General features: G+C 39.9%; 1 protein-coding gene across 1 annotated transcript in view; it reads left to right on the forward strand.

Annotated features, from left to right (window-relative positions):
• Nucleotides 1–27,290, forward strand: part of LOC131976135 (exostosin-1a-like) — a 37,545-nt gene that overhangs the window by 6,173 nt on the left and 4,082 nt on the right. Inside the window, exons 2-6 of the mRNA XM_059339054.1 lie at nt 19,119–19,212; nt 22,668–22,775; nt 23,290–23,409; nt 25,318–25,450; nt 26,106–26,224. Coding sequence (XP_059195037.1) covers nt 19,119–19,212; nt 22,668–22,775; nt 23,290–23,409; nt 25,318–25,450; nt 26,106–26,224 — 574 coding nt within the window. The remainder of the gene's footprint in view (nt 1–19,118; nt 19,213–22,667; nt 22,776–23,289; nt 23,410–25,317; nt 25,451–26,105; nt 26,225–27,290) is intronic.

Genomic DNA, 27,290 nt, shown 5'->3' on the forward strand with positions numbered 1-27,290 from the left:
ATTTAAGAGCCCAGTGAATCGAACTAAGAACAAGCTCAAATAAAATTGCAGAATGATGCAATAACGTCTCTTAGCTGCCTCCTTGTTTCGCGTTTACATATTCTTGAAATGTCTGGATTGAAAGGGCATATTGTTAGAGTATTAAAACTATTTTTCTCCACATAGTTGTTGTTGTTGTAAAGTCTCCATTTTGCTTGTTTACCTGTCATGTCCCTGCTGTTTCCAGCCAGTGGGTAAAGTCAACTTTGTTCCTTTCCTGTTCACCACACTCTGTCCTTCAGACATCTGTACTCAGCCACTGTGAACAAGCCTGTAATACAGCCAAAGGAGAGAAGAAAAGATACAGCAGGAGGCAGGTCAGATGCAATTTTAACCTCAAACTGAAAGCCCTCTCACAGCTTGTTTCCAATTAAGAGGCCCTGCCAAGCAAGAGAGAGTACGAGATGGATAGAGTGAGAGATGAGGGGAGCGGGAGACACACAGAAAAGTGGAAGACAAACTGAGAGAATGAGTTGGAGGGAAAAATAGTAACACAAAGAGCAGTGAGAGTCTGAGAAAGTGAAAGAAAGAAGGGAAAAGTAAAAGACAGAGAGAAGCAGAAAAGAAGAACAACCCATGCCAGCCATCCAGCAGTGAGAGGTGAGTGCAATAGCTGGCTGGGTGCTGACGTTGGTCTGCTAGGTGTATTTATAGACTTGCAGGGTTTTAATCCTCAGTATTGGCCAAAGCCCCTAGCAGAGGGCTGCTAGCCAACTTGATGCAGGCTTTACAGAGCTTGGGGAAAATGATAATCGTTGGGGGAGGATGGTCGATCTGTGAGTTCCAGCACATTAACTTGAAATGCCTCTTTTCACACAGTCTATACTGGGTTTTTTGTAGCCTAACTTTTTTTTCATCAATGTCCCACTTGAAAACAACACAACTCATCACATGACTTCTGACATGCATGTGAGTTCTGTGCATGTAAACGAACAGGGTTCCTGCTGATCCTTAAAAAGTTGTAAAAGGCACTGAATTAATTAATCTACAACACTTATTCCAAAGAAGTTGGGACATTGTGGAAAACGTCATAAAAATTATAATGCGTCATATTCAGAGGTGTGTATATATATTTTTTAAATAAAAAACAAAAGTTTCCAAGTTTGAGTATAAGGTATCAAGGGTTTGTGCTATACTCACTCAATATAAAGTATTTGCAAAATCATTGCCTTCTGTTTTTATTATGTATTTTACAGCATTCCAACTTTTTTTTTAATCAGCCGTGGTATGGTATGGTCAGAAAACTTTTTTTCAGTTTTACATATTGTACAGTTGGTCTTAAATTTAACTTGCCTTAAGCTGTAGGAAACTTGAAGAGAGAATAATGGGTGAAGTCTGTATTTGTATTCCAGAAAGTGTCACACATGTAAAAACATCAAGTCAGCCAAGCATTTTGTAACAACTACAAATCTTTTTAAATGTATTGTTCAGTGCTCAGGCTTCTTTTTTATCTGATATATCTGACAAATGGTTAGAAAGGGCACTGTTTGACACTGTTTGTGTTGCACGGAAGTATTCAGCCCATTATCATTTGCTTAGTAAAGAAGACAAAAATGGTGAGGCAAAGCTATAAAATAATATTGCACAAAGAGGGTGAAATGACTGATTCAGTAAATGCTGAAATCTAGTCAAAAAAGCTCTTTCTCCAGCTGCCTCCACAAGTGATTTTTTTTCCTCACCGTTCACATTGCAAAAACTGCAGGCCATGTTTGGCCACAGTCACTTAGAGAAAGTCCTGTGGTGCCCAGCAGGCAGCAGTGGGCTTGGTGTGTCACGGCCCTTTAGCTGCCCCCCGGCTAGATTGAAAAATAGTCTTGTCGGAGATGTTTGTGAATCACTGAGTTGTGGTTTTGCACAATAAGGAACTGCTTAGATTTATGGTTGGGATGTCCAATTTCTTCTTTTCGGTGTTAGTTTCCATCTACTTGGTCTCCAATATATTATCTATTTAGGCTTAGTGTGTAGCTTGAGAGATGCAATATTCCTACAATGATGATGATGCTTGCTCTGGACTGAAATAGAAGTGTAATTTGGAAAAACTAGTAGATCATTTGTCAGTAGTGTTTACCGCTTACTCTGTGTTTCTAATATACTCTGGATTTGGCTGACTTTGTAGCAAAATTAGAAGTTGATATTGTGACTTCAGTTCATGAAAACATTCATTTTTCTCGAAGGCTCCTCCATTTACCGTACTTTATAACTCTGCCAGGAAACAGTTTGCCCTGAATGATGCAGCAGGCAGTGAAGAAAGATAGTAAACCACAAAACCACTCCACACAGATTGTTTGCTCTCTGTTGACATAGGCCTAGAAATTGAATTTACATAACTACACAATCATTTTGGAATGGTCATTGGTTAAAACACTGCCAGATGTGTTGTGTTTGAGTTTCTGTAAGAAGGTGCAGGTCATGGAGCAAGTGCGATGCCTTTAGATACAAGCACAGTGACTCAGTGTACAAGAGGCCCAGCAGTAGCTCTTGTTGCTGAGTAAACTCAAGTCCCTCATGCTGTTTCCTGTCCCTTGAAGTTGCGTTAGTGTCTCAGCTTGTTCTAGGTCTCTCTGCTGGTGCTTACTGTCAGTTCCAACTATAACCTATTAACTTTATGCTCTCTTACATCCATTTTTACAGTGAGGACAAGATAGGCTATGTGCAGCATCTTTTGCCAATTATTTTTTTTCCCCAGAGTATAATGTATTGTAACCTATCACACAAGCAGTATCAAAGTTGCTGTACATTTTGCAAAAATGTGTATCTCAAATGCATTGTGTTGTCATTTTAACTTGTATTGCTAATGCCATGCCTAAATGCTGTATAAATCCAACCTGACATTTTTCCCAATGCATGTTCACTTCCTCATGTTTTGTCTCAAAAGCTGTAAACCGATTGAATCCCAAATAGGAAAACGCTGGCACAATCAGCCATTGACAACAATGAGTTGAGATAAGCTCTTCAGAATCCTGTAATTGGTAAAACCTTTCATATCGTCGTCTGCTAATGTTAATCTTTCGTAATAGTGATAGATGATAGAATATATATAAGTATTGTTGGTAAATAGAAATTGCAAATTTTAAGTAACTCAGATATTAGTTGTTTGAAACATTATTTAATTGTTGCAAACTACATAAATTACTTCAAAAAGAAGATGTACATAGTGCAGCTTCAGGCTGATGAATACTGTGTCAGAGGGGATTTATTTATCCTATAGGTCTAATGGTCCATAGCTTTGTGTTAAGGGGGTGATGGGCTAAACTAGATGGATGATGCACAGTTTCCTATAGAGCCAGAGGATTACAAACTGTCATATTTAGAAAGCTCATGGTAAGTGATAGCTATGGAATTGAATGCAGGAAAAAGGATAACTGAGCACCCATGCTATCACATGGCCGGCATTGTCATAACGGCATCATGCGAATGTGACTAAGCTGACCCTGACTTCCGAGCAAAGACAGAGGCACGCGGGGCTGACCTATTGATTTAAAGCTCATTCTGTTTATCCACAACATCATTGGTTAAGTTGATGACCTTTGCAGCATGTCATCACTTTCTGTCCTGTCTCTTTCTACTGTACCTTTAGTAAAGAGGTAGCCTTGCATAGCCAGGTGTATCTCCACAGTGTTGAGAAAGGCCTGGACCCATTATCATTCTAGGTTAAGGGAAGAATGCCCTGTGTAGTTTGTCTTTTTTTAAACCAATTACATTTGTCGTTGATGGTCATAAGCCAGAATGCAGCATTGGTTCCCCTGCCAAATAGGTAGAGGTGATAGTGGAAGGGGAGGAGAATGTTGCTTGACATAGGCAGCCAATGGCATCTTATACCTGCAGTGTACATTCGGTGAGCCAGGCTAGTAAAAAAGACATGGTATGCAGTGTTCGTAAATGTTTTCAGTTTAATGTGATATAAAACAGACGATTTCTTATGTCTATGTTTTCTCTATTTGAATATTTTACAGATATCTGTCAACAGAAATACACGTAATTGTCATGATTTACAGTAAATGTGTTTATGTGACATGTGTATGCTTGCACACATTTCTGCTCAATCCCTGGAAACTACTAAAAGTGAACCGTTTCCCAGAAGCATGCAGTCTACTCACCTCTCAATTGATTGCCATCTCATCTTTCACTAGATTTATAGAGAGGGAGGTCGAGGGTGAACAGAGGGTATTACCATCAATGCTGACATCTCATCAATTACTACCCATGCCTGTGAAGTAGCTAGCTCTGTATTACTTTGACTTCAGCTCTTGGTCGGCGACTTGGTGCTTCCTTATTGAAGAAGTGACGAAATCTAGCAACTTGTGTCATTATTAAAATTCATTTAAGTTTTGTGTACCTAAGCATTTCCTTAAATTAATATAAATGCTTTGCTTGCTTGAATGGGTTTTAGCTGCACTCTCACTCTCTGTGGAGGCTACTTGTTCAGGACGGAGGGCAGCTCCATTTGTTTGCTGTGCTCCCTCTCTCTCATGTCCTGACAGGATGATGTATGTTTCGTCCTTGGCAGACATGTCCAGGTGATGTATTCCACTTGGAATGCCAAGAGACTGGAATAAGGAAAGGTATGTCCATGTGCCAGGCACAGAGTGTGGTCCATTCCAGGAAGCGCATTTCTATCATCATGTGGAGGCACATATCCCCATTTCCTTGCTGTTTGACAGATGTGATAAAGTTGGGCTAGATGAATCAGGAAAACGGGGGCGTTGGGAGGAGGGAGGTGCTGCCAAGCAAACTTGGATGTGTATGTATGTATGGGTGTGAAAAAAGTGAAACCCAAATGATAATGCAGCACTTTATGGTGACGAAGATGAGCAGGTTGACCTTTTTGAAGGGTCGTAACAGAGAATTGATCTAAAATCCATTTTTTATGGTATCTTGACACTTTGGCCTAATTGGAGAAGGTTCTTCCAGACCTCAAACAGCTTTTTTGGTGCATTGGTTTTAAAACTGCTGTTGTGCCCCCTCAAACCATTGATCTGTGATCTGTTTGCTGTAAGCTCTGATGTCATCCACTGACGAATACAATGAATAATATGATTTGATTTTGTATTAAAACATTTCGATCAGATCTGAAAAGGCTGTTAGTGCTGTAGAATGTGATAAAGAAATGAAAAAGTAGATTTAATATTCATATTTTATAGGTTCTCTACCAAAGCCATTTAAAGTGCCACTGATGGAGCATCTTGGGACAAGGATGTAACTTGATGGAAGTGACTCATCATTCAGCAAGCCAGTGTTTGCGTGACTCATGAGGCACATTTACAGTCCTTTCAAACACTCAGATAAGTTGCTTGCTCGGCATCACAGGGGCTTTCTCAATTATCCCTCATGTACAATGAAATATGTTGTGAGAGCTACATGCAGAATTAAGCGGCACTCTAAAATCAAGGCCACCCAAATCCTATGGGCTTTTAATCCTTCAGTCAATGTGGAGAATAGACCTGCCAAGCCCACGGACATGGAGTCTCTAAATGTCTGTGACTCTTAATTCACCGCCACAATTTTTAATATTTTAAAAAATATTTAACGTATTATTTTTGGAATGAAGGAGGGGATTACAGTAAAATAATAAATATTTCTGTATTGGAGATTTGGAGAAAGGAACTGACTGACTTATTCAAAAGAGTTGGACCACATGGGTATACTTGTATCTACTCAAAGGTATTTTAGCAATGCATCATCATCACCATTAGGGACCATGTTGTACTGTCTTTGTGTAACCAGATTTGGCAGCATCCAAAAATTACCAGCCACCATGTTGCAGGGCTTGGCTGGGTAGTGACTTGGATCATCAGATAAAACTGGCACACAAACACACACACATGGGCACAAACATAGATATGCTATCTCTTGCTGTCCTCTTTGGACTCCACTTTGTCAGATAAGAGCTTCAACTGGCACTGTGAGAGGAAGGGAAGCTCCAGCGCACATGATAACCCTCAGTATGTGATAGTCTTAACTCTTCCATGAAATTGTGGCCTCATTCAACCTGTTCTTTGTTGCAGTCTTTAAGAAATTAAGAGGCCAATTAGACTCACATTAATGTTAAACTCACAAAATGATGTCAGGAAGAAAGGCAACAGAATGGCTGAATGAGGAAAATGTGGAAATGGTGGCAGACAAGTAAACATAGACACAAACAGTTTTGTTTGTAAACCACTTTCTATTTTATTAAATGGGTATGTTGCTGTGATTCAAACTGAAATTACATAGACTGTGATTTTGTGCCTGTTGGCTTAGATTCTTACATTTTCTTTCCTTCTCTCACCCGGTGAAATCTGTGACTTCCTCTTGTGAGGTCACAACCAGAGGGCAAGACAGGAAGTGTTGTCTTTGATCTTTCCCGCTGTTCAAACTAATTACCTGCCCGCAGCAGCAAGCACTGCTGGCCGTGGAATTCATTAACAGATGGTAAAGCTTTGTTCTGGGCCAGTGTGTCTGCGAGGATACAGAGGAATTCGGCTTCCTCAGAGGGTACTGTTGTGCAGTCTGCATTCCTCTCTGAGATCAGGTTAACTTGTCCTTGAGAGGGTCTTGATGAGGTGCACCAGCATTTTCCCATCCATTTTCCCTGGGTTCTCAGCCAAATCCAGCCTCTCCTCCAAATATGGTCACTTCTGGCCCCAAAAAACAAGTTGACAACGGTCGCAGTTCAAAAATCGAGGCTTCTCAATGGTAGTTCCAAAGCCAGTGGGTGATGGCAGCAGTTTAGTTTAGTTGTAGTTTTTTTTTTTTGAAACGCATCATAATAAAACTTCATGGAGTTTACTTTTTTATATTTTTTTATACATATTTCTGTGATCATCTTTTTTGAATGTCTGCCAACCTTAGCTCAGTAACTTGTCTATAGTTTTGCACAATCCTCTTACTTTCATTTACTTTACCTTTCTGTAATCTGTGAATGAAAAGTGAGCTTGTTCACTCAGCAGGGTCTCATTTGTTGTCAGTGATAGCCAGTAGATGCGTGGGTTTTTGTGTGTGGTGTATCATGGTACCAGTATAGGATTAGGTGGCCCTCCCCCATGGTCATCACATTAGTGAGTGAGGATTTATTAGATGGGTTGAAACCTGAGGGCTAGTGGCATATGGCAAAGCTGGCCCTGCATTCAATTTCAGCCTTTATGAGAATGACTGTGGTACAGAGATATCCGTACATGTCGTAAATGCCACTTCATACACTTGTCAAACAAGTCAAAGGTGTTTGTATAAAACCGGATGTGTAAACTACTGTGTTTGTTGTAGTAATCAATCTGTTGATTATTAAATACTTTAAATGGCTTGGTAGTATTTCTTGCCAGGAAAAAAATCGACACATAAATGCAGAACTGAAAGATGCAACATAGTGCTGCTTTAGTGAAATAGAATCTTGTTGAATGGGTTTCTCTGGATGTTGGATGTCTAAATGTTTTGAGAAAAAAGATTTCACTCAAAAGCAGGTAACATGCAACAAATGAGGCATTCCCGCATCATCTTTCATGTTCAAGAGTGTTGCCAACGCTTTAGCAAAGTGCCGCAAATTTCTGCTAGTTGCTGCAATTTTATGTATCCTCCAGGATAAACTGCAGTATTTTCCCCTTCCCCATCATCATTAGTACTGCTGCCACCCTGTAATCTCTCTTTCCGTCACTGAGGCAATGGGGCTTCTCTCTCCTCTGTGGTCTCGTAATTGTGCAGTAATCATCTTTTGCCACTTGAGAGCTAAAAGACTATGTTTACACTTCGCTTTTGGTGGCTTGACTTGGCGAGACACTAATTTTCTCTCTGAGCAGCGAAATGAAGCCGCTACTCTCATTACTTCACACTGGCCACTCTTCTAACGGTGCATTGAGGCTAGTTTTCATCAGCTTTGTGGATAAGTTTTCTCTGTTTTTCATATGATATTTTTAACAGTTTAGTTAACCCTAATTATAAAAAAAAATGTTTTTGCACCTCTAGTGGTATCTATCCATCCACTTTTGTTTCAGTTTTGAAATATGTGTCTATTTCTCCTCCACAATATGAAAAAACAAAATGGAGTTTTGTTTATAAACAAAAATGTTCAAAATACTTGGCAGCAGTATCTTCCTTCCAGAAACAATGTCTCGGTTGCATTGGATAATCTTTTGAACACCAGTGCCTTCACAATTATTTTACTTTCTGAGAAAATAGTGCTATTTACATTGGTTTTGGGGATATCTCAACATCAGTGCCACTTTTTATTTAGTTTGAACTTCACATTTTGACTTGCTTTGCAGGATTGTCTGACATTTGGTGGGGGCATTTAAGATAATCCAAGCTGGTTTTGCATTGCTATCACCTCCACTGACCTCAGCTGACCCATTTGGATATTCAGCTTTTGCATTATCCTCTGTGGTGCTCATAACTGTCACATGGGCACACAGTCATGGTTGCACACACATATTTGGTCCAAAAGCACAAAAGTCCACTTATTTGTAAATGGCCAGTACATGTAAATAACTCTGTATCCCTCTCTCTCCCCTGAAACACTTTCATAAGGCTACCCCCTGGTATGTCCTTAATAGAACCTAATTTCTGTACACATTCAGACATGCACACACTGACTTACATGGTCCTCCAGTTCAGCTGACGCATAACCCCTCCGATATTGTCCCAAATCACACCCACACACAAACATGAAATGCTTCAAAACAGACTTCTCAGTCCAGGCAGATGCTAGCCTCAGCAGTCAGGCTTTATCTAAATCCCCCTCTCTGCATGATGGATTGGATCAGATCAGACATAGCCCACAACTCCATTTGATGGTGCATTGATAGCAAATTCAGTTGATAACATCCCACATTCTGATCTAAGAGAGACATTTCAAAGGCCCTTTCTCCCTGTCATGGTTATTGTCACAGTTGCTTTGCCATTAAAGGGAGGAGGCTGTCTGTGAGCTGACAGGGTTCTTCACTCTGGTAAAAAAAACAACAAATTGGTCTTTGGAAAAGCTGTCCACATGCTGATACATTCACAGAACACACATGCACACAGGTATACAGATACTGGCACAGATGCACATAACTATTCATTTTTCATCTATTTTGTAATTTTGATGATTACATTTCCATCTGTATTCTGCTCTCTCCTCGGTTTCCATCTTCTTTGCCTCTATTATTCTTCTGTTTGCATATATTTTTGCATCTACCCTCCTTTCCCTTTCACCCCCCTCATTTCTCATCCATTCATCAATTATTTCCTGTTTCCCTCCGTTTCACCCTCTACCTCTGTGTCATTCAATCCCCCTCTCCTCTTCATCACTATCTGCCTTCTCACATCCTTCTATCTCTTCCTCCATCCGTCCCTGCTTGGCCCAGGATCAGAGACATTCCTGACCTGGACTTATCTCCCGTGCAGAACAGTCACTGCAGCAGCAGCACCAGCCTGGCTCTATCTCCAACAGAAGTCGGTTTCTGGCTGTTTGACAGCATTCCTTTAAGCTCAGGGACCGCTCAGATTAATCTCCTCAACTTCCGCCGTTATTCCGGATGAGATACATTTACTGGGATTTCTGTAACGTGTATATTAATTTATGCATTAATTCACTCAGTAACACTTTTACCATTGCTATGCTGTTAGTGTGTGGTGACTGGACAAAGGGATCTGTTAGTTTGTCAGCTTAAAGGCAGAGACATGGTCCACACCAGTACACAAACCCAAACTGGGTTGGCACAAACTTGCTTCCCTAAAGGAACATACTGAACGTGCAGAGCTAATCTGAGCATTTCCTTGATTACAGTAGTAAACAAACATGGCGTCTCTGCAGGAACATGTTCTGCTGTGCTTGCTGCACAGATTGCCTAACTCATCAGCCATAGTTATATCTGAATGGAAGTGAACCCAAACAGAAGAAGTCAGTTTTCTCTTGTTTTATGCTGTTGCAAGGGTAATGCTCTTGGTTGCTTGCACTTGTGCACATTACAATTTCCAGGTGACACTTTCCTGAACACAACAAAACGTGAAATCCATATTGTGTAACCTAAAACAACTGCGATCATGTATCTGTCTTGACCACGATTCTACCTAAAGGCCTAGGTTTTTCGGTTGGTGACCTCATTGGATCCAGAATGATAAAGAAAATGTGAGATGTAATTTAATTTATAGTGGTCTAGACTCCAGACAATTCCTGTGTTAAGGACTACACCGTATTACTCAGGCCTGATGTCCTGTTTAAAAATACAGGATGCATTCGAAGTAAATGGACAACCCTTTAATCATTTACAGCTATTGCCAAATGAGGACAAGTCCCTCCGTGGTCGCTACAGTGAAATCATTTGACCCAAACTGTCGCTCTCATATCTTTATGTTGCCTGACTTTACTAGTCAGCCTTGACATTCCAGCGCTAATGGCTGTTCCATTAACAACAGTCATTTCATTATCTCCAACACTCCCTTGTTCTGGTTTTTGGTATCCAGAGAGCACTTCAAAGCATCCTTCTCATCAACCTCATCAAGCTGACGGATGGCTGATTATAGATGTGGGCAGCTTCCTCCAAACTCCTCAAGGATTCAGTGAAATTCAGCAGCTCTTTTATGACACAAACATTTTCTGGATGGATGTTGTTAAATCTGTTTTGGCCAGTATGTGTTGCGCTTACTGGAACTAACTTAGGGGCATGTATGACTCTATTTTGAGGAGGGATATTTGGAGAGATGAAAGGTTTTTGCTTTTTGGTTCTCCTGGTGAGAGAGGGCTTAAGATGGATGAAGACAGAAAAGAGGAACAAGAAAAAGATACGTGATGGAGGATTCAAAGCATAGTAATTAGATGAATTAACCTGAGGTCATGTTGAACTGTGGTAAAGCTTGAGACCCCCCTCTGTGTGTCTGTAAATGTTTTATAAAGCCCTCTTTGAACTCATTAACCAGATGAAGATCAGTAAGCCAAAGGTGCCTTGAGGAAGTAAAGGCTTTGTTTTTCATGAAGTCATATTGGTATTAACATTGTCTTTGCTGATTGACTAAGGGTTGAGCAGGTAGTGTTCCTATTACCCATTAAGCATCGATGTTGGTTCTTACACTGTTGGAGAGGCATCCTCCTTTATTTTAAACTGTAACAAACGGGCACCTAATGTGTATTGAAAGCAAACAATGCAGTGATTTAAGTGCAATCTCTCCACTTATTGCCATTCTTTCTCATAAAATGAGCTCAGAGAAATTAAGCAATTATCCTGGCATCCATTTGGCTCAGATTTTTCTTTTGCCTTGTGTTTATTCAGTTAGTTCCATTTTCTACTTCATAAGTTATTAATAACTTGGAGAGGCAATCCTTCCAAGCATCTTGTGACCTAACTGGTTCTTTTCTTTCAGATGACCTTAGAAATAAAGACTATGTAATGAGTACTGGATATTCCATCCCAGAAACCATTTTCACTAGTGAATTACTTACTGTGGCAATGCCAATTTAGGTGATGGTGAAAATGATTAAGTTAAAAGATAAAGCAGAATGATTAATTAGGCACGTTCACCCTTCAGGTGTCGTGACACAGTCAAGCTTGTGTAACAATGTGTAGATTTTTTATTTTTTTCAAGTAAATTTTAATTTTCCCCCGAAGCTCTGCTGCCATCCACTTTTTTCACCCAGTGTCATATCCACATTTCTGCTTGAGGCAACTTTCCATCACTTAAAAAAAGTTGCTCATCTATAATGGCTGCAGGTAAAACAGTCAAGATGAACTATATCATTAAGTGCAAGATTACTGCTGGCTGTCAATCTCTAATGCTCCCATTCTGAGGCCAGTGGAGTATTTAAAGCTCCGTAACTTCAGGCAAGTTTATGTCACACCCTTCATAGTTATTCTGGACACTAAATTGTGTGTCGTCAGGTCTTAAAATTCTTACTTATAGACTGCATTGTATTGCTGGAAGAGGTCTCACAGTGAAATTTTAAATTGACCAAAATATCTAACGATCTCTAAAGATTTTTTTTTTGGCATTTTTATGCTTTATTGAAAGTCATAGAGTGAAAGGGGGTGATAGAGGGGAAGACATGCGGCAAAGGGAGCTCAGGCCGGATTCGAACCCGGCTCCGCCACAGCAAGGACTCAGCCTACATGGTAAGCGCTCTACCAGTGTGAGCCACCGTGACGCCCCATATCTAACGATCTCTGTCGAGAATCTCTTAATTGATTAGTGCACCACAACCCTATATGTGCATTTAATCTGCTGCTGACATCTGATGTTTCCACCATCCTCAGGGAGCACTTTCCACAGAGGCCTGATAGTCTCTTTGTATATCAGAGGCCAATCTGCTTTCCAATATTCATCTTGATGGCTAATTAACCCCATGGTACGTGGGTAACAGGGGTGCTCATTAACCCCATGCTACAAGCAGCCGTTTGATCGCCCTGTGGAAATCAAAACAGTGTAATGATTGCTCTCTTGTCTTAAAAACACAGTGTATGTGTGTTAATTTTCACATGCACAGGTCTAATGAAGGTCTTCCAAGAAGTGGGTGTATTTGTTTTGCTTTGATGTCAGGGTTTTTGTGTGTGCATAAGTGAAGAATTCTAACTTTCCCTCCATTGGCCTGTCACTATGTGTTGTACATGTTTACCTCTTGGTGTGCTGTCTTGTCAGGAGAAAGAAAGCAGCTGGGTCTAAGAGGGTCTGGCAGTGTCTGGAACTATTGAAGTTGCTCTGATGTGTGTCGAGATCAAAATGAGGCTTTATGTGTTTGCCTTGTGTGTGACATTCTTGCCATGGGTGGCTCTGGCTGTGTGGGGCTCAGATACAGCATGCGGTTGTCAACTGCTGTTTTTTCGTCTTTCCCCTTTCTCATCCGATGGCAGTCACTTTCACTCGGTGCCTTTCAGGCTGAAATTCCTCTGGCTTGAACTCATCCTGGCAACAGCCAACTGCCCATCAGCTCGGCTCAACTGTGACAGACGAGGAAGCAGAAAATGAGATATGAAGTCCGTATGAGGGTGAGAGAGGGAGATAGTACTCGAGCTGCCATCGTTTACTCCTATGAAGTTCATCTTTGGGAATTCCCAATTGTTGAGGATTCGACCTGTGATGGCTATACAACGGGAGGCAGTATATTTTAAAGAATACACGTATTTTTTCTTTCTTGAAGTTCATTTGGAATATTTAAAGAACCATTTCAAAGTATTATGTTGACCTCAACTAAACTACTGATCCCTCTTGGTACAGATGAAGGCACATGCAATAAATTAGGCCACAGCTGAGCTTTCCAAGAGATTTATCTTTTGATGATTATTGACAGCATGGGGTTTATTTATTTGATCTTTTACCTATAATTAGTCCAGCTAAGTCATTTTTGTTGGATTGCAATAACTACCAAGCTTATATTGCAAAATAATGTTTTGTTTGAACTTCTTTGAGTATCTTTATCCTATTGGTAGAATGTTTGGATCATGATTTAATGGTGTTACACTGACACTTGTTTATTAGAATTTCTCTTAATTTGGTTTATCTGTGAAATTTGCCATTCTGTGAACATGCATATTAATTTCTATTTTTGCAAGTCAGGAGTCAGGACAGCATGCTGCAAAATCAGTGTAGTACTGATGATAAGAGCACCTGAAAGGATAAGAATTGCAAAATCAGAGCCATAGAAATCATGTTCCCAAAGAATGAAGCAGTCCTTCTGTGAGCCAGCAGCAAAAACACCACCACCTTTTATCCTTTTGCACCGTATTGGACCTGTGTCGCTTAAAACAAATACTATGACATAGCTAGGAGATGCACTGTTTCCTCCAGATTTATGGAAAGCAATCGTTGGTTTGTGTGACATGGTATAATGTGGATGAACATGCTGTCCCAGCAGAGAAGACAGTTTTTAGAAACCTACATGTGCACTTGTCATAGAGCAGCTGAAGCAATGCTTCCTTTGCAGTCCTTTCTATGAGATGTTATGTTGTAAATGTGTGTGGTCCACACAGATTATGGCAGACAAACACTTTGGCTGTTCTTCTTAATCTCCTCAGGCACTTGACAGAGTGAGCCATGCATTTCTTTTTCACACCATCCATTCTTGTTGCTAGGAGACTGGTTGATCTTTTTTTTGACCCAGCTCACTTCCTGTTATCCTTTTCTCATTATGTGAATCATACTGTGTTCCTTTCCTGCAATATTAATAAATGGCATTTAATTATATACATGTATTAATAGGTTTATATAAAGATAGCAGAGCAATAGATTCCCTAGCATTAAAACAAAAGGTGATCGTTTACCATTTTACAGCCTGGTCCTTTCTCTTTTCCCAATGAGAGACCTAGAAAATTGAGACATGTACCAAAAATAGACTGTTTCATTATTTATCTGAGTTGTGTTGACGTGATGATGCATGCATTAGTAGACTTCAGATATTATTCACTCAAATCTCTTCCTGTAGGTTGTTTGCATCTAAATATGGATTTGGTCACTATTTATGCTTTCCCCATGTCAGATGAAACTGTGTTGCAATTTATACAAAACAAGTCACAGGCCTCCCTTTAAGCCTGGCATTAAAATGCAATATGGGTGATCAGATGGCAATCAGATAGTGCAGGTATAAATTAACCCAAAAAGTTTGGGGGACCAATTATGATCCTATCTGCCAGACAGCTGACACAGGATGAGAAAGTAAAAAAGAGAGCGAGGTTAAGTTGCTTTAACTGGATAGATCAGATATCACTGGAGACCCATATTATTACCAGGTATATATGTAATACAGTCAAATCATATCACATATAATTTGTATATAAAAAGCATTTTAAAGCCAAGTGTAAAGTGGGTCACATTAAGCCTCCATGTTTTCATTATGGTCACATCTCAAAATGTTGAAGTTGTTATGACACAATGCCAAAAAGTTACTTGGATGTGAGCAACTCCAGTGCTATGAGTGAATGCCTTGACTTCTAATGGACTTCACTAATAGACTTCAAATGTACAGTATGTGTCTCCCCATTTGATATATGATCCAACTGAAAGTGCTCTGGCCCTGCCAGCCTTTACTTTAGATCCTTGACTTTTTGATGGTGCATTGATAGAGTTTATAGTAAAAGTTTCTCTTGCTTGCTATAGAGCTATTCCACCGATGATATAATCAATTGTTACAGCTCAGGGACTAGTTTCGAATAAGTTCTTTGTCTCGCCTTTCCTACATTACACCTCCCACTTCCAGTCAACACAGTATATGAGAATGACTTTCTTTTTCAAGTGAAACCGAAGCTCTTTGCCACTATACCTGCCACACAGGAGTTCAAAGTTGTTTTTCACTTTTCTCCACGTCTCTTTTCGTCTCACTCTCTCAATCACAAACAGACTGTGGTCATATAATTTCTAAAAGATGGTAGTTTCTTACCAAGAGAAACGACGTGGTCAGGAAATGTCAACAGTGTGGTCGCTCTGATTGAACAGTTGGTTGAGGTTGAATCCTCTGTGAGTTCTTCCACCACATGCATCCTCTCAGGCTAAAGCTTTCTGCACAGCTCTACAGTGGTTTTGTTTGGCTATTTACATGATCTTAATTTATTATTTGATCAGCAAGGTAACACATATTCAGACATATTGATACGCTAGGGGAATACGTTTGCTATCAATTATTTTGTTCTACATTTTATGGTGAATTCTATTCATGTGCATAAAATATACAGAGTATGATAGTACTGTACCATTTTAAAGCCTATTGTTAAACAGTAGTTTCATCCTTTAGTTTTAATAATAGCCTTAATGGTAATTTTAAACTAATTTAAAGCATTTATTGAGACTAGTATTTTGCACTTTATCATTATAAGGAGGCAGAAGAAATGACTAATTCAAGTTCAATGGTGATTTATAAAACGACGGCCAATCTGCTACTGTGCTGCTCACCAGCAGCCATCTGCATGATGGAAAATATGGGACTAGGCAGGATTTACCTCATCTCATGTTGAGTTAACTGATGCCGCTGACACTGACATATATCTAACAATCTGTTGAACACCTATATGCATGTGCATTTTAAGAAACCTGGGGAAATCTACCAGAAAATGCACACCAAGACATGAGTTGGTTTATGAAGAAGATATTTTTGAACATTCATCCTTAACAGTGTGACATGCGGTAGCATACTGGGAGACTGCTCCTCCCCACAGGCAGCCATCTGGAAGAGTAGGGAAGAATGGAGGTATGCAGGGAGAGGAACATCTGGTCTTTTCTGAGTTTGCACTGACAGGAAATGGGATGGATGGGAGATTTACACACCTAGCCAGGCCCACATATGGACCTATACTTTTGTTTTTATAGGCCTGAAAAACGGTCAGTTATTATATGCCCGTGGCTGCATTATTTGTTTGTCACACTTAATGACAGCCTGTCATATCTGAGATGGAGTCAGACTGGTGAATCAGATAGTTGTTTCATAATGGATGCACAGATCAGAGCAGCATTTGTGATTCCACCTAGCTTTTAGTATTCTTTCCTTTAGCTTACATGCTTTGTGGATAATGGATTTCTATGTACATTACAGTATATTACTATTGATAGCATCAAGCCTAAGTGTAGCTTTTATGTTGTTTTTTTAATCGCTGTTAATCTCTTAAAGTCACTGTAGTGGCCGTTAATTGTAATGGTTTGTGTAGTCTGAAGTGGGATTATCCAGATAGATATTTTATAATCACCAAAGTCATTTTAACATCGCAGTTGATAATTTATATTGCACTCATTTGTGACCCCATATACTGTAGACGTACAAGAACAAGAAACAAATACTTTTTATTTGGTGATTTGTGTGCATGGTTATTGCAATGGATGGTGGCCATTCAGAGAAAAAAGTATAAGTAAAGATGAGAGAAAAACAACAGTTTCTGATTTGTCCATCAACTTGAAATTGATTTTGGGTTATACATACATGGCTGACACATTTAACCAAACATAATGCCAGCGTGCTTTGCCAAACCACGAGTGAAGTGACATTTGTCAATGCTAACGTTGGATATTTTTTTCTGGTTGGTCTCTTAGTTCCAACAGCACTATGCCACCACAACACTTCGATGTTAACAAGTGGTGTTTTAAAATGTCAGTGTCATTTCAATAAGTTTAATCAAGCGTACCCCATATTTATGTAAAAGCTATTGAGATCTGGATTTCCAGCTGGCTCGGCATCCCGTGGTCTCTGCTGAATGAAAGGAGGTATAGATGGAACCACTTGTGAGCAGATTTATTCAAAAATATCTTTTGCTTGACTTTTGGCAAACACTCATCAAATACTAAACCCAGCAGATTTCAATATGGAAGATTGGAACATACAACAAGTATGTGGTAAAGACAGCTCTGTAGTTAATGCAAAGTTCTCAGTAACGGCTGAATGTATTGTAATTTTTAATATGGCCCAGAAATGGTGACATGAGAATCATTTTTCTTTATGTATATTTTCCTGTAGCATACATTTAATTAGCTGCCTGCAGTATTCCTTAAAATATTGCGGTTAATACGAATCTTCTCTTCAGTGCTCCATAAATTACTTGATCATTGAAAAAACAATAATGGCCAGACACCTTTTTGGGATACATTTTGCTTAGTTCCCGCTGTTTCAAATTGATGCACATTAGCCATTGCGTGGAAATGTGTCATACTTTATATTCTAATGTAATAAGAAGAAACTACATCTACATTGCTGTGTGACACTAAGCAGTACACTTGACCCCTTTTTCGACCACACCAGTGCCCAATATTGAACCGGTTCTTCGGCAGTCAAATGCAAAGAACCGGCTCTCGGCCAAGAGAATTGGTTTCACAGTGGCACCAACTCTTTGCTGGTCTTGAACCGCGAACCATTTACGTCAGGGGCTTGGGGCGGGATTAATGTGACCAACAAGATCAATGTGCCATTAAGAGAGATCTACTAAAATGTGTATTATTCATTCATTTGAATTGTTTAACTGCAGTGTGATTGATACTGGCTAGCGGGCTAGCGCTAGTGTGCTAACTTTAGCAGGCTAAAGTTAATATCTTATGTTTAGTGTTAATAAAAATTAAATCACCGTCCATAGCAATCAAGGTGAGCAGCACAAATGTGTTGGACATGTCGTATCTGGATGCAAATGTGGGCTTACAAAGCCAGGAGCAACATTTGTAAAGAGCCAATGTAGTGTGCCGTTATTGTTATTATAGTTGCCGAGGGGGCAGAGACATAGGGAGACGTAAACAGTGATGTAATGACGTGGCTCTAGAGCCTGTGGAAAAGCAAACAGGTTCAGAGCTGGTTCGCAAGTTGAACCATCTCAAACCAGCACTAGCACCGGCTCTTAACAGGCCCTGACATTGCTATTAGAGACAAAGGCATAATAAACCTAGGATACATACAATAAAGGAGAGCGTAGGAAAATAGCCTCAGGCACACACACTATGCATACACAAATAATCACCTTTACTTCCACATTCCCATTGTCATACAAATGCAGCTGCTAATAATTTTAAATACAAGCACAAATTTGCATGAATACTTGTTTACGAGTAATACACTTAGAGATAAATGGTGCACACTTTAAGTCTACCCTAATAGAACAAAGTCAAATGCATGACAACCAGGCAACACAAAAGTGCACCCTCTTTCACACACACACACACACACACACACACACACACACACACACACACACACACACACACACACACACACACATGCACACATATATTGACACTGAAGGAATTCCAAGCAGCTCCTTAATCCAAGCAAGTGCTGACTGAGGCTTAGATTGGATGGAGCGAGAGATGTTGAGATGTGCAGGTGAGAGGGCAAGGGGTTTAAAGATGGGTGGGGAAAGATCAAAGTATGGGATTTTTCCGGAAAATACGGCTTTCCAGGTATTCCATCGTTAAAATGAGGCGCCTTTTCTGTTCTGACCTCTGCTGCTGCACTTAGACCATTTCAGGGAACTTGGGCCTGTTATTGGCTGTGTTCCTAAAGTCAGAATTTTATTATGAGTGCTCATCGAAGCAGCAAGCTTTGAAAGTATAATTGTATAAACTAATGCACTTCAGGGACAATTTTCTGATGTGTGACTGCTCATGATCTTTGTGATCTTATTTTAGTATACTGTACACATGAGTAGAAATTCTGAGTTACTGATGTTTTCTTTGCTGTCTTTCTACAGGTATGACTACAGAGAGATGCTTTACAACTCCACGTTCTGTCTCGTACCTCGAGGACGACGGCTGGGTTCTTTTCGCTTCTTGGAGGCTTTGCAGGTCAGTGACACACATACAAATGTTTCTCATTATTGCTAGGCTTAGCTGTCTGTTAATTGGAATCAGTAACGGTAGGTGCATTACGGTGACTCAGAAGATGCTTACCATGTCTCTGATGCTCTCTCTACCACTATTCCTTATACAGGAAAATAAACTATTTTTGGAATGGCAGTAGGTGCAACACTGCAGGTACTACTTCACGGGAATTACAATTCACGCTGTTTGATACCTTTGCTGTGCCATCACTCAATGTTGTGTCATTACTAGGGCCCAACTACTATTACTTCAACTTCAACCGCTGCAACGTTTATTATTGAATTTAAAATATAATAATAATAATAATAATAATAATAATAATACATTTTATTTGGAGGCGCCTTTCTTTGCACTCAAGGACACCGTACAAAAAAGTTTGAAAAGATACAGCAATAAAATACACAGAATTAATAACAATACAATAGATAGATTGGACAGGGTAATTGTCATCAGAGGGAATAAGCAGTTTTAAACAGATGTGTTTTGAGTTCTGATTTGAAATGGGGGAGTGAGTCAATGTTTCCTGAGTTGGGGTGGTAGTGAGTTCCAGAGGCAGGGAGTAAAATCAGCAATTTGTTATTAATATGCCTTTACAACTTTCTCAATTACATGAATCTCATAGTCAATGTGTAAGATTTGGTGGCCCAGTCACAAGATATTTTCTGTCATGTGCATGTAGAGCCAAAAATTACCTGCACAGCTCAAATTTTACATGTACTTCTCTGCCTATGCGTGTGTTTCAACCATGGTCTGTACTGAATCTGTGTCACAAATATTTCAAAAGAAATGCTGCAAGATTTGGACTACATTAAACCCTAAATCATAGGCTGAGACACATATATTCCTGTGTTTAAAGTGATTCAGTTTTTATTAAGTTTCAAGTTTAAGTGGCAACTTGGGTTGGCACTTGAACATAATGACCACACAGAAGTTAAACTGGTTCAGAAGCTCTTGTAGTGCGTCAATCCCGAAGTTGTGGCAACTAAACAATAAAGCCATTAATCAGTGGTTGCGAATGGAAAAAGTGAGTAACTTCCAGTAGCTCTCTCACCCACTTCCAGTCATTTTGTTAATGTGCAGCCAGTGTTGATACAGCTGCCTCTAACTCAGTGTCTTCACTGCTGCCTCTGCTGTAATTTCTCTCTCTCTCTTGATGTTTTCTACTTTTGTATTCTGGTTCTGCTTTTTCCATGTCTTAAAATTTCTTCACCCACCTCTTAGAGTCATCCTCTCCTCTTCTCTTCAATGATCTCAAAACTGTTTTTAATTCTGGTACAGTCATCAGCAAGTGTCCTTGATTCCCAGTGGCATTGATTCTATCTCTGGTATTGCCTCATTCACACAATCTGCCTACCCACGTAAGGTGAGAGCTGTTAGTTACTGGCCCTGCAGTGGGAACTTTAGGTTCAGACCCTAACTAACATAACTTAGATCCATAACTGAGAACAGTGAATATTTACTTACTTGGATGGAAGTACAAGCTTAGTGGGAGTATGTTAAGCATTTCTGCGTATAGAGGAATGATTTGGAGTTGCCTCTATACAATTAGATTTTAGATATTTAGCTTTTATTTCTCCTCCAGTGACTTTACAGTATAGTGAGTGCAAGAGTGGGAAAAAAAGTCAATCATTTTGTCATCAGAAAATCAAAAACAAAGTCATGGCGTTACTTTCCTGTATGTGAGTTATGTTTCTGTCAAATACTGTAAGCACTAATCCTGGGGAGGGGGGGACTGTAGAGCAATAGAAGATATGATAGATTTTTGAGCAAGTAGAATAAGAACAGTGTCCTTTGAGTTTATAACAGAAGATGGGCAGTGACTCTTTATTGACTGAAATGGGGAGATAATTGCACCACGAGGGAGCCAGGATGAGGTGAGGTCAGACAGTGGATTGATGACCAGGTTAACACAGGAAGAGAGAGTAGAGCCGGACCATGGCCTAGAGGTATTAGTGTGACTTTCCCCTCAGACTTGGGCAGGAGCCCAGCAGTGGAGGGCCGGCAGATACTTGAGAGTTTGGGTGCTGTAATAGTTACATTGGCTACAGTGAGTAACAGGCCAGACAGAAAGCAGTGTTAAGAGTGAACATGTCCACATGATTGAGCTAGAGATGAGTTGGTGGGACGGGTTGACTGATTTGGAAGATGATTTAGAGCGCAATCAGACTGTGCAATGCAGGTGCCATGACAGTAGGCTGGAGTCACATTTAGATTCTCTGTTACACATGTGTGTTTGGAAAATGGAGGGAGTTCATAGCAGTGAGTTTCATTAATGAATGTTTGTTCTATGTTGGTAATGTGATGAGTTGGGAGAGTATTGAGCTACAGGAGTCTCTAGTTGATTGGTCTGTGAGAGCAGATAGGTAGGGTAAGCATGGCAGCGTTCCAGCGGATTGCTGCCTCTGCTAATGACACCGAGGAGATTAAACGAGCACTGCAGCACTCTGATGCAGCAGCGTTTGTGCCTGGACATGCGTGTGCATGTTTAGTGACCACAGCCAATCAGTGAATGGTACCTCACTTAACAGATTATGGGGCCGGTCACTGCAGGCCAGATCCTGCATGTACTATTCAACTCTTATAAACACACAGACTTAAATGTCCAGCACAAACATGCAAATGCTTGCACACACCCATGAATGGGTGATTGGATTCACATGGACATTTACAAACATGGAAACACACTTCAATGCAATTTCATTAATCTCTCAGACACGAGGGGGTTTAATGGTCGAGTATGTTTTGAAGTGTATCTCTTCCTTTCCACTGAACATAATGATCATTTTTATGAAGCCATACTGCCTGCCTAGCCACTTTGAGTTAGTCATCAAGGTACTGCAGCAGTTCAGTAGTTAATGGAAATGTGCTGGAAGATAAGTTGCCCCTATTGGTTAAATTGCCTGATTTGATTGCTTGGGAAATGGACCCTGTACAGTGATGACATGGGTTTTCAGAGCATAAGCCATTTAGTAATATTTTTCAGTTTGCTCTTATCTCCAGTCTGTCTTCAAATTATTTCCTGTAGAAATACAAAGTATTCAGGGCGATATCTGTTTGTTTCCTTTGAATATAAATATTTTAAGACCAATGTCACATGGGGTATGACAATTGCAAACAGATGGTGGTCTTATCCAACTTCTACTACTTGTTTAATGCATTTATTAGGGCCCGAGCAGGCAACGACCTGCGAGGTCCCTATTGTATTTCGAATTATTATTTATTATTAGGGACAGAGCACTGAAAGTGGCCACACTATAACACTTAAGGCAATGAAATTCATAGGGGAGGTATAGACTGGCCCCTGTAATGCATACACCCCGACGGCTGCATCTCCCGACACGCGTGTACTGCGAGGGCCCGTTCAGTACTGCTTGCAGTCCTAGTTTATTAATGTATTTTTGTGTATTACTGTATTACAGGCAGCTTGTGTGCCAGTGATGTTAAGTAACGGTTGGGAGCTACCCTTCTCAGAGATCATCGACTGGAATACGGCAGCTGTGATTGGGGATGAAAGGCTGCTATTACAGGTATGTACAGCTGCTACTACAGCAGAAACTTGGTGGAAACTAAGGTTGATTGACAAATGAACTTAGTCAACACTACTTTAAAAAGAAAAGAAAGATATTGTGTTGCATTGCCAATTTATCTATTTTTCTTGAGGATGACAATCATTGTGACCTCAGAAAGTTGAGGCGATTTGTATTTCATTATCACACAGCTCATGCAGAGTAGTTGTGGATGTGGGTGTGCCTTTTGAAATCAACATGGCTACACAGTGAAGCATTTAAGGACATATTTGCATTGATTAGCCCTGACTTGTGAATTTGGACCACTGTCTCCTAAAGTTACTGTAAGCTGTCTGACAGATTTACTGTATATGACAGCTGAGGCAGTTATTGAGGCACATCGTGCACTTGTTTTTGCAGACAGTGCATTTTGTGTGTGAAATGACATAACTAGTGTAATTCTACAAGACTACGATTTTGTTTTCATTCAGTCTGGTGTAAATAATATGCAAACATGTATTTGTGTCTTCCCCAGATCCCCTCTACAGTGCGCTCCATTCACCAGGATAAGATCCTGTCCCTTAGACACCAGACCCAGTTCCTATGGGAGGCTTATTTCAACTCTGTGGAGAAGATAGTGCTGACTACACTGGAGGTACACACACATGTTCATAAATCCAATACAAATGCACACATATACACATTAATAATTAAATGAGTAGGAATTGTTATACGTACCCCTTTTCATTCAACAACATAATGTGCCTGCTTTTGTAAAATGCCACTAGTTTGTGTATCAGTATTTTTTGCACTTCACAGCAATAACTGCTGTTTTGTTTGTTTTGCATCCAGAAATGTAAGATTTTACTAACACGCTTCTGCTGTTTTTCAACTGAAAACAACTATGCATGCTTGCACACAAATGCACACAAGCATACAAATACAAATTTGACGTAAATCCTCATGATTTTTTCATAGAACTTTCAGCTCACTCAGTTCTCTCTTCATCCCAGTTATTGACTTCTGTACTGACATCTTACAAGTGCAGACTGTGTAGCTACAGACATAATGCCCACAATGAAAATGCTCCAGACTAGATTGAAAACCAAGAGGGATGATATATATTGTTAAACACTGCTGTCATGTTTTTGTGGCTGTTTTGCGGCGGCTTGGCTATCAATCATGTCAGTAGTTTGTTCCTGTCAGACTCCATTTATCTATATTCTTCCTGGTGAGTAGCAGGCTATCTTACTGCTCTTGGGCTAGAATTACAAACAAGCAAAGATGAGAGCAGAGAGAAATGTAAAAGGATAAGGGAGCAAGAAAGAGGAACAGAGAGGACGTGGAAGGCTGGCTGTGAGTAAGGCAGGATTTTTCACTGCATTCTAAGTCATGCTGTTGTGCGTCCCTAGATTCACCAGCCATTATCAGCAGGAGACCTCTAAATTATGGCTGGTAGTCTACCAGAATGTAGAGGAGATAAATGTATCAGAATTTTACTTGTGGCTGATGTTTATTTTGTCATATAAATGTTCGAATCTTATTAACCAATAGAAAAGGTGCTGCTGATTTTTTTGTTGTGTTACATGTGCTGCCTGCAGTTTGCAGTAGTAGTTGCTGTCCTTAGATAGTGTTTCAGAGGCTGAGTCCCAAGAGGCAGGAAGTCAGGGCACTAGCATGCAGGGCTGGGATTTCTCTGTCAGCAGGGTAAAGTTACACCCCGAAGAAGCTGATCTTCAATCTGTTTACACACTCTCTCTTAACCCTGTTCCAAAACATGCCATAGTACAGAACTGGTAAGAGGTCAGTGTTTTGGCTTTGGATTTGATTCATTAGTGACCCTCAGCAAGGGTCCCTTACTGTGAACTAGTTAAAGTTGCACCTCAAGAATTTGTTTATCACCACAATATCCCATAACAAGTAAACACTGGGTAATTTGCTTTGTTGCTACCCCATAGATCCTGAGAATGCTTAATATTTTATTAGGGTGTCCTTTCACTTTGGAAGAGTCTTCTTAGAGTTTTGCTGGAGAGGGAAACGGTTGATGCTGTGGGCCTGTAAAGTCTGCCGACACATTGCATGTGATGTTGGGCTAAAAAACAAATAAACAGTAAGTTTGATTTAGGATGATGGAACAGCTGTTACTGTTTAATTACATTCTTGAATGTATATTTTGTCTACAAGACGACAAACAGCATAATGAAAAGCACACATTTGTAGTCTGCAGGTTTCTTTGTTTATTTAAAGTGATTTGTTGTTTTAGTTGTTAGTTTGAGCAGTGCCAGAGGATCTGTTTCTGCCCCCAGTTTCCAAACAACATATAAGACTGACATAATTATTGTGTAATTTAAAGAAAATAGATATGGAAGATCTTGCCTCACAGTTAATTTCCTGCTAAAATCTCACTACTGCTTAACAAAAGCTGGATCGTGGCCTTGTCATCATTTTTTCCTACGAGTCACACAGGAGTGAGGGATAATGTGAACAGCTGATTGATGTTGACCAATTTCAATCAATCGACTACTTTACAGACAACTTGTACCTCCCTTTCATGTTTATGCAGATCATCCAGGACCGGGTCCTGCAGCACACCTCCAGGAGTTACGTCATGTGGAACAGTCTGCCTGGAGGCCTTTTCACCCTGCCTCAGTACTCGACATACCTTGGAGACTTCCCCTTCTACTACGCTAAGCTGGGTCAGTTAATTATTCATGAACATGGTATATGCTGAGAACCACTTTAATGGCACTCCCTGAGGTTTGATAGACTGATTTTCATTTAGGACACAACACGGGAGCAGCTGGTGCGTGGCAGCTGTTGAAAACTCATAAACTAACATGTGGATCAGTGACATTGCCACAAGTTGTGCAGTATATCTTTATTAATTCATGATTTGTCATAGAGAGACTCACCAATTAGACCTGCCATGTTGCCATGTTGTATTTTTGCTTGGTTAATTGGCCAGATATGCGGCTTGTTGTTGACATTGGGATTTGGTTAACTGGCACCTTTTCCTTTACAAGCCTAATTAGATCTGTTCAGTTTCACCGTATGCCAAGTAAACACAGCTTGAAGTAAACAAGCACAAACGAAGAGATGCTCAAAGCCATCAGAGAGGTATCACATATAAATGAAATTCTACATTGTGCACTTCATTTCAGAAATTGTGATATTGATGATGCTCAAAATCCATGCTGAAAGATCTTATAGAACATATAACTGTAGGTTTAGCGTGAGTGCGGTTCCATGTTCAAGTTACACAACCATGTGAGTGAATGTGACTGAGAAGATGCGTAACTTACCTGACACTTTTAAATTGCTTTTATTCTTACCTTTGATTTGTCCTTCCAGGTGTTAAGCCATACACCAAGTTCACAGCGATCGTTCACGTGGTGAGCCCACTGGTCTCCCAGTCCCAGCCAGTCATGAAGCTGCTTGTGGCTGTGGCCAAATCCCAGTACTGTGCTCAGGTAATTCAAAACCCAACACATTACATTACTCCCAACACACTGTTGTGATCAAATTGACCTGGTCTGCAATGTTTCTACTTAATGCTAATGTGAGCTGAGTAGATGATCCATAGAACTATAATGGAGCTAATTTAGCAGATGAGGAAAATGTTTAACAAATTAAAACACTTCAAAGACTGTTTTAAGGTGTTAAACAGAAAGCAATGGGGGTGAAGCTGCTTTGCCACAAAACAAAGGTCTGTTTAATTAAAAATGCAAAAAATGCAAAGGCTTTATTGGCATGAACAATGAAACATGTTGTTCTCAAAGCAGCTGCACATATACAAATTAGATTCCCAAATGTCACATTATAAATCACGTCACATATTATACATTCATGTTACATTTTACATGCATTTTAAATGCATGTGTCATGTCAGTAGATTATATAGTATATTTTAGTCCACTACACAATACAATACGGTACACTAAAATAGTGTACAAATAATTTAGTCAGTAAATACTGTATGAAGCCTAATTTTGGGGATTATATAGTGGTTGTTTGTCACTCGGGCTGTGGCAGGGAGATACATACTCTGCTAGAGAAGCTGCTGTCTCTTCACTGAGGAGCTTCCAGTTTCTGCTCTGGGATTAACATAAATACAACATATAACAAACACATCAGATGTGTTATTTCTCAGGTTTTTCTGTTCACTGGTGTTAATAATGCAAGAAATAAAGGGAGGTTGTCCAAATGATTTACAGACCTTATACCCTGACTCTCCTCTCTCTACAGATACTATAATACTACAGTAATGCACACTGTAGGGAATAAAGAAATCTGTTACACACAGAACCATTTGACACAGCTGTTCACCTGTCAAACATACTGTACATAATAACTAATGTATCCTACTTAAAATGTTGTTGAAGATATTAATGGTGACAATGATGGGTTCGTGGTAGTTTTGCCCTTTAACTACTAGGTCTCTGTCATGTTGTGGGAGAAGTGGTCTCTATGCATACAGTAAATATGCTACACATTGTTCTGACATCTTGCAAATTCATCAAAAATGTGAGTTGAGTT

This window comes from Centropristis striata, chromosome 8 (genome assembly GCF_030273125.1).
Source record: "Centropristis striata isolate RG_2023a ecotype Rhode Island chromosome 8, C.striata_1.0, whole genome shotgun sequence".
Taxonomy (NCBI): Eukaryota; Metazoa; Chordata; class Actinopteri; order Perciformes; family Serranidae; genus Centropristis; species Centropristis striata.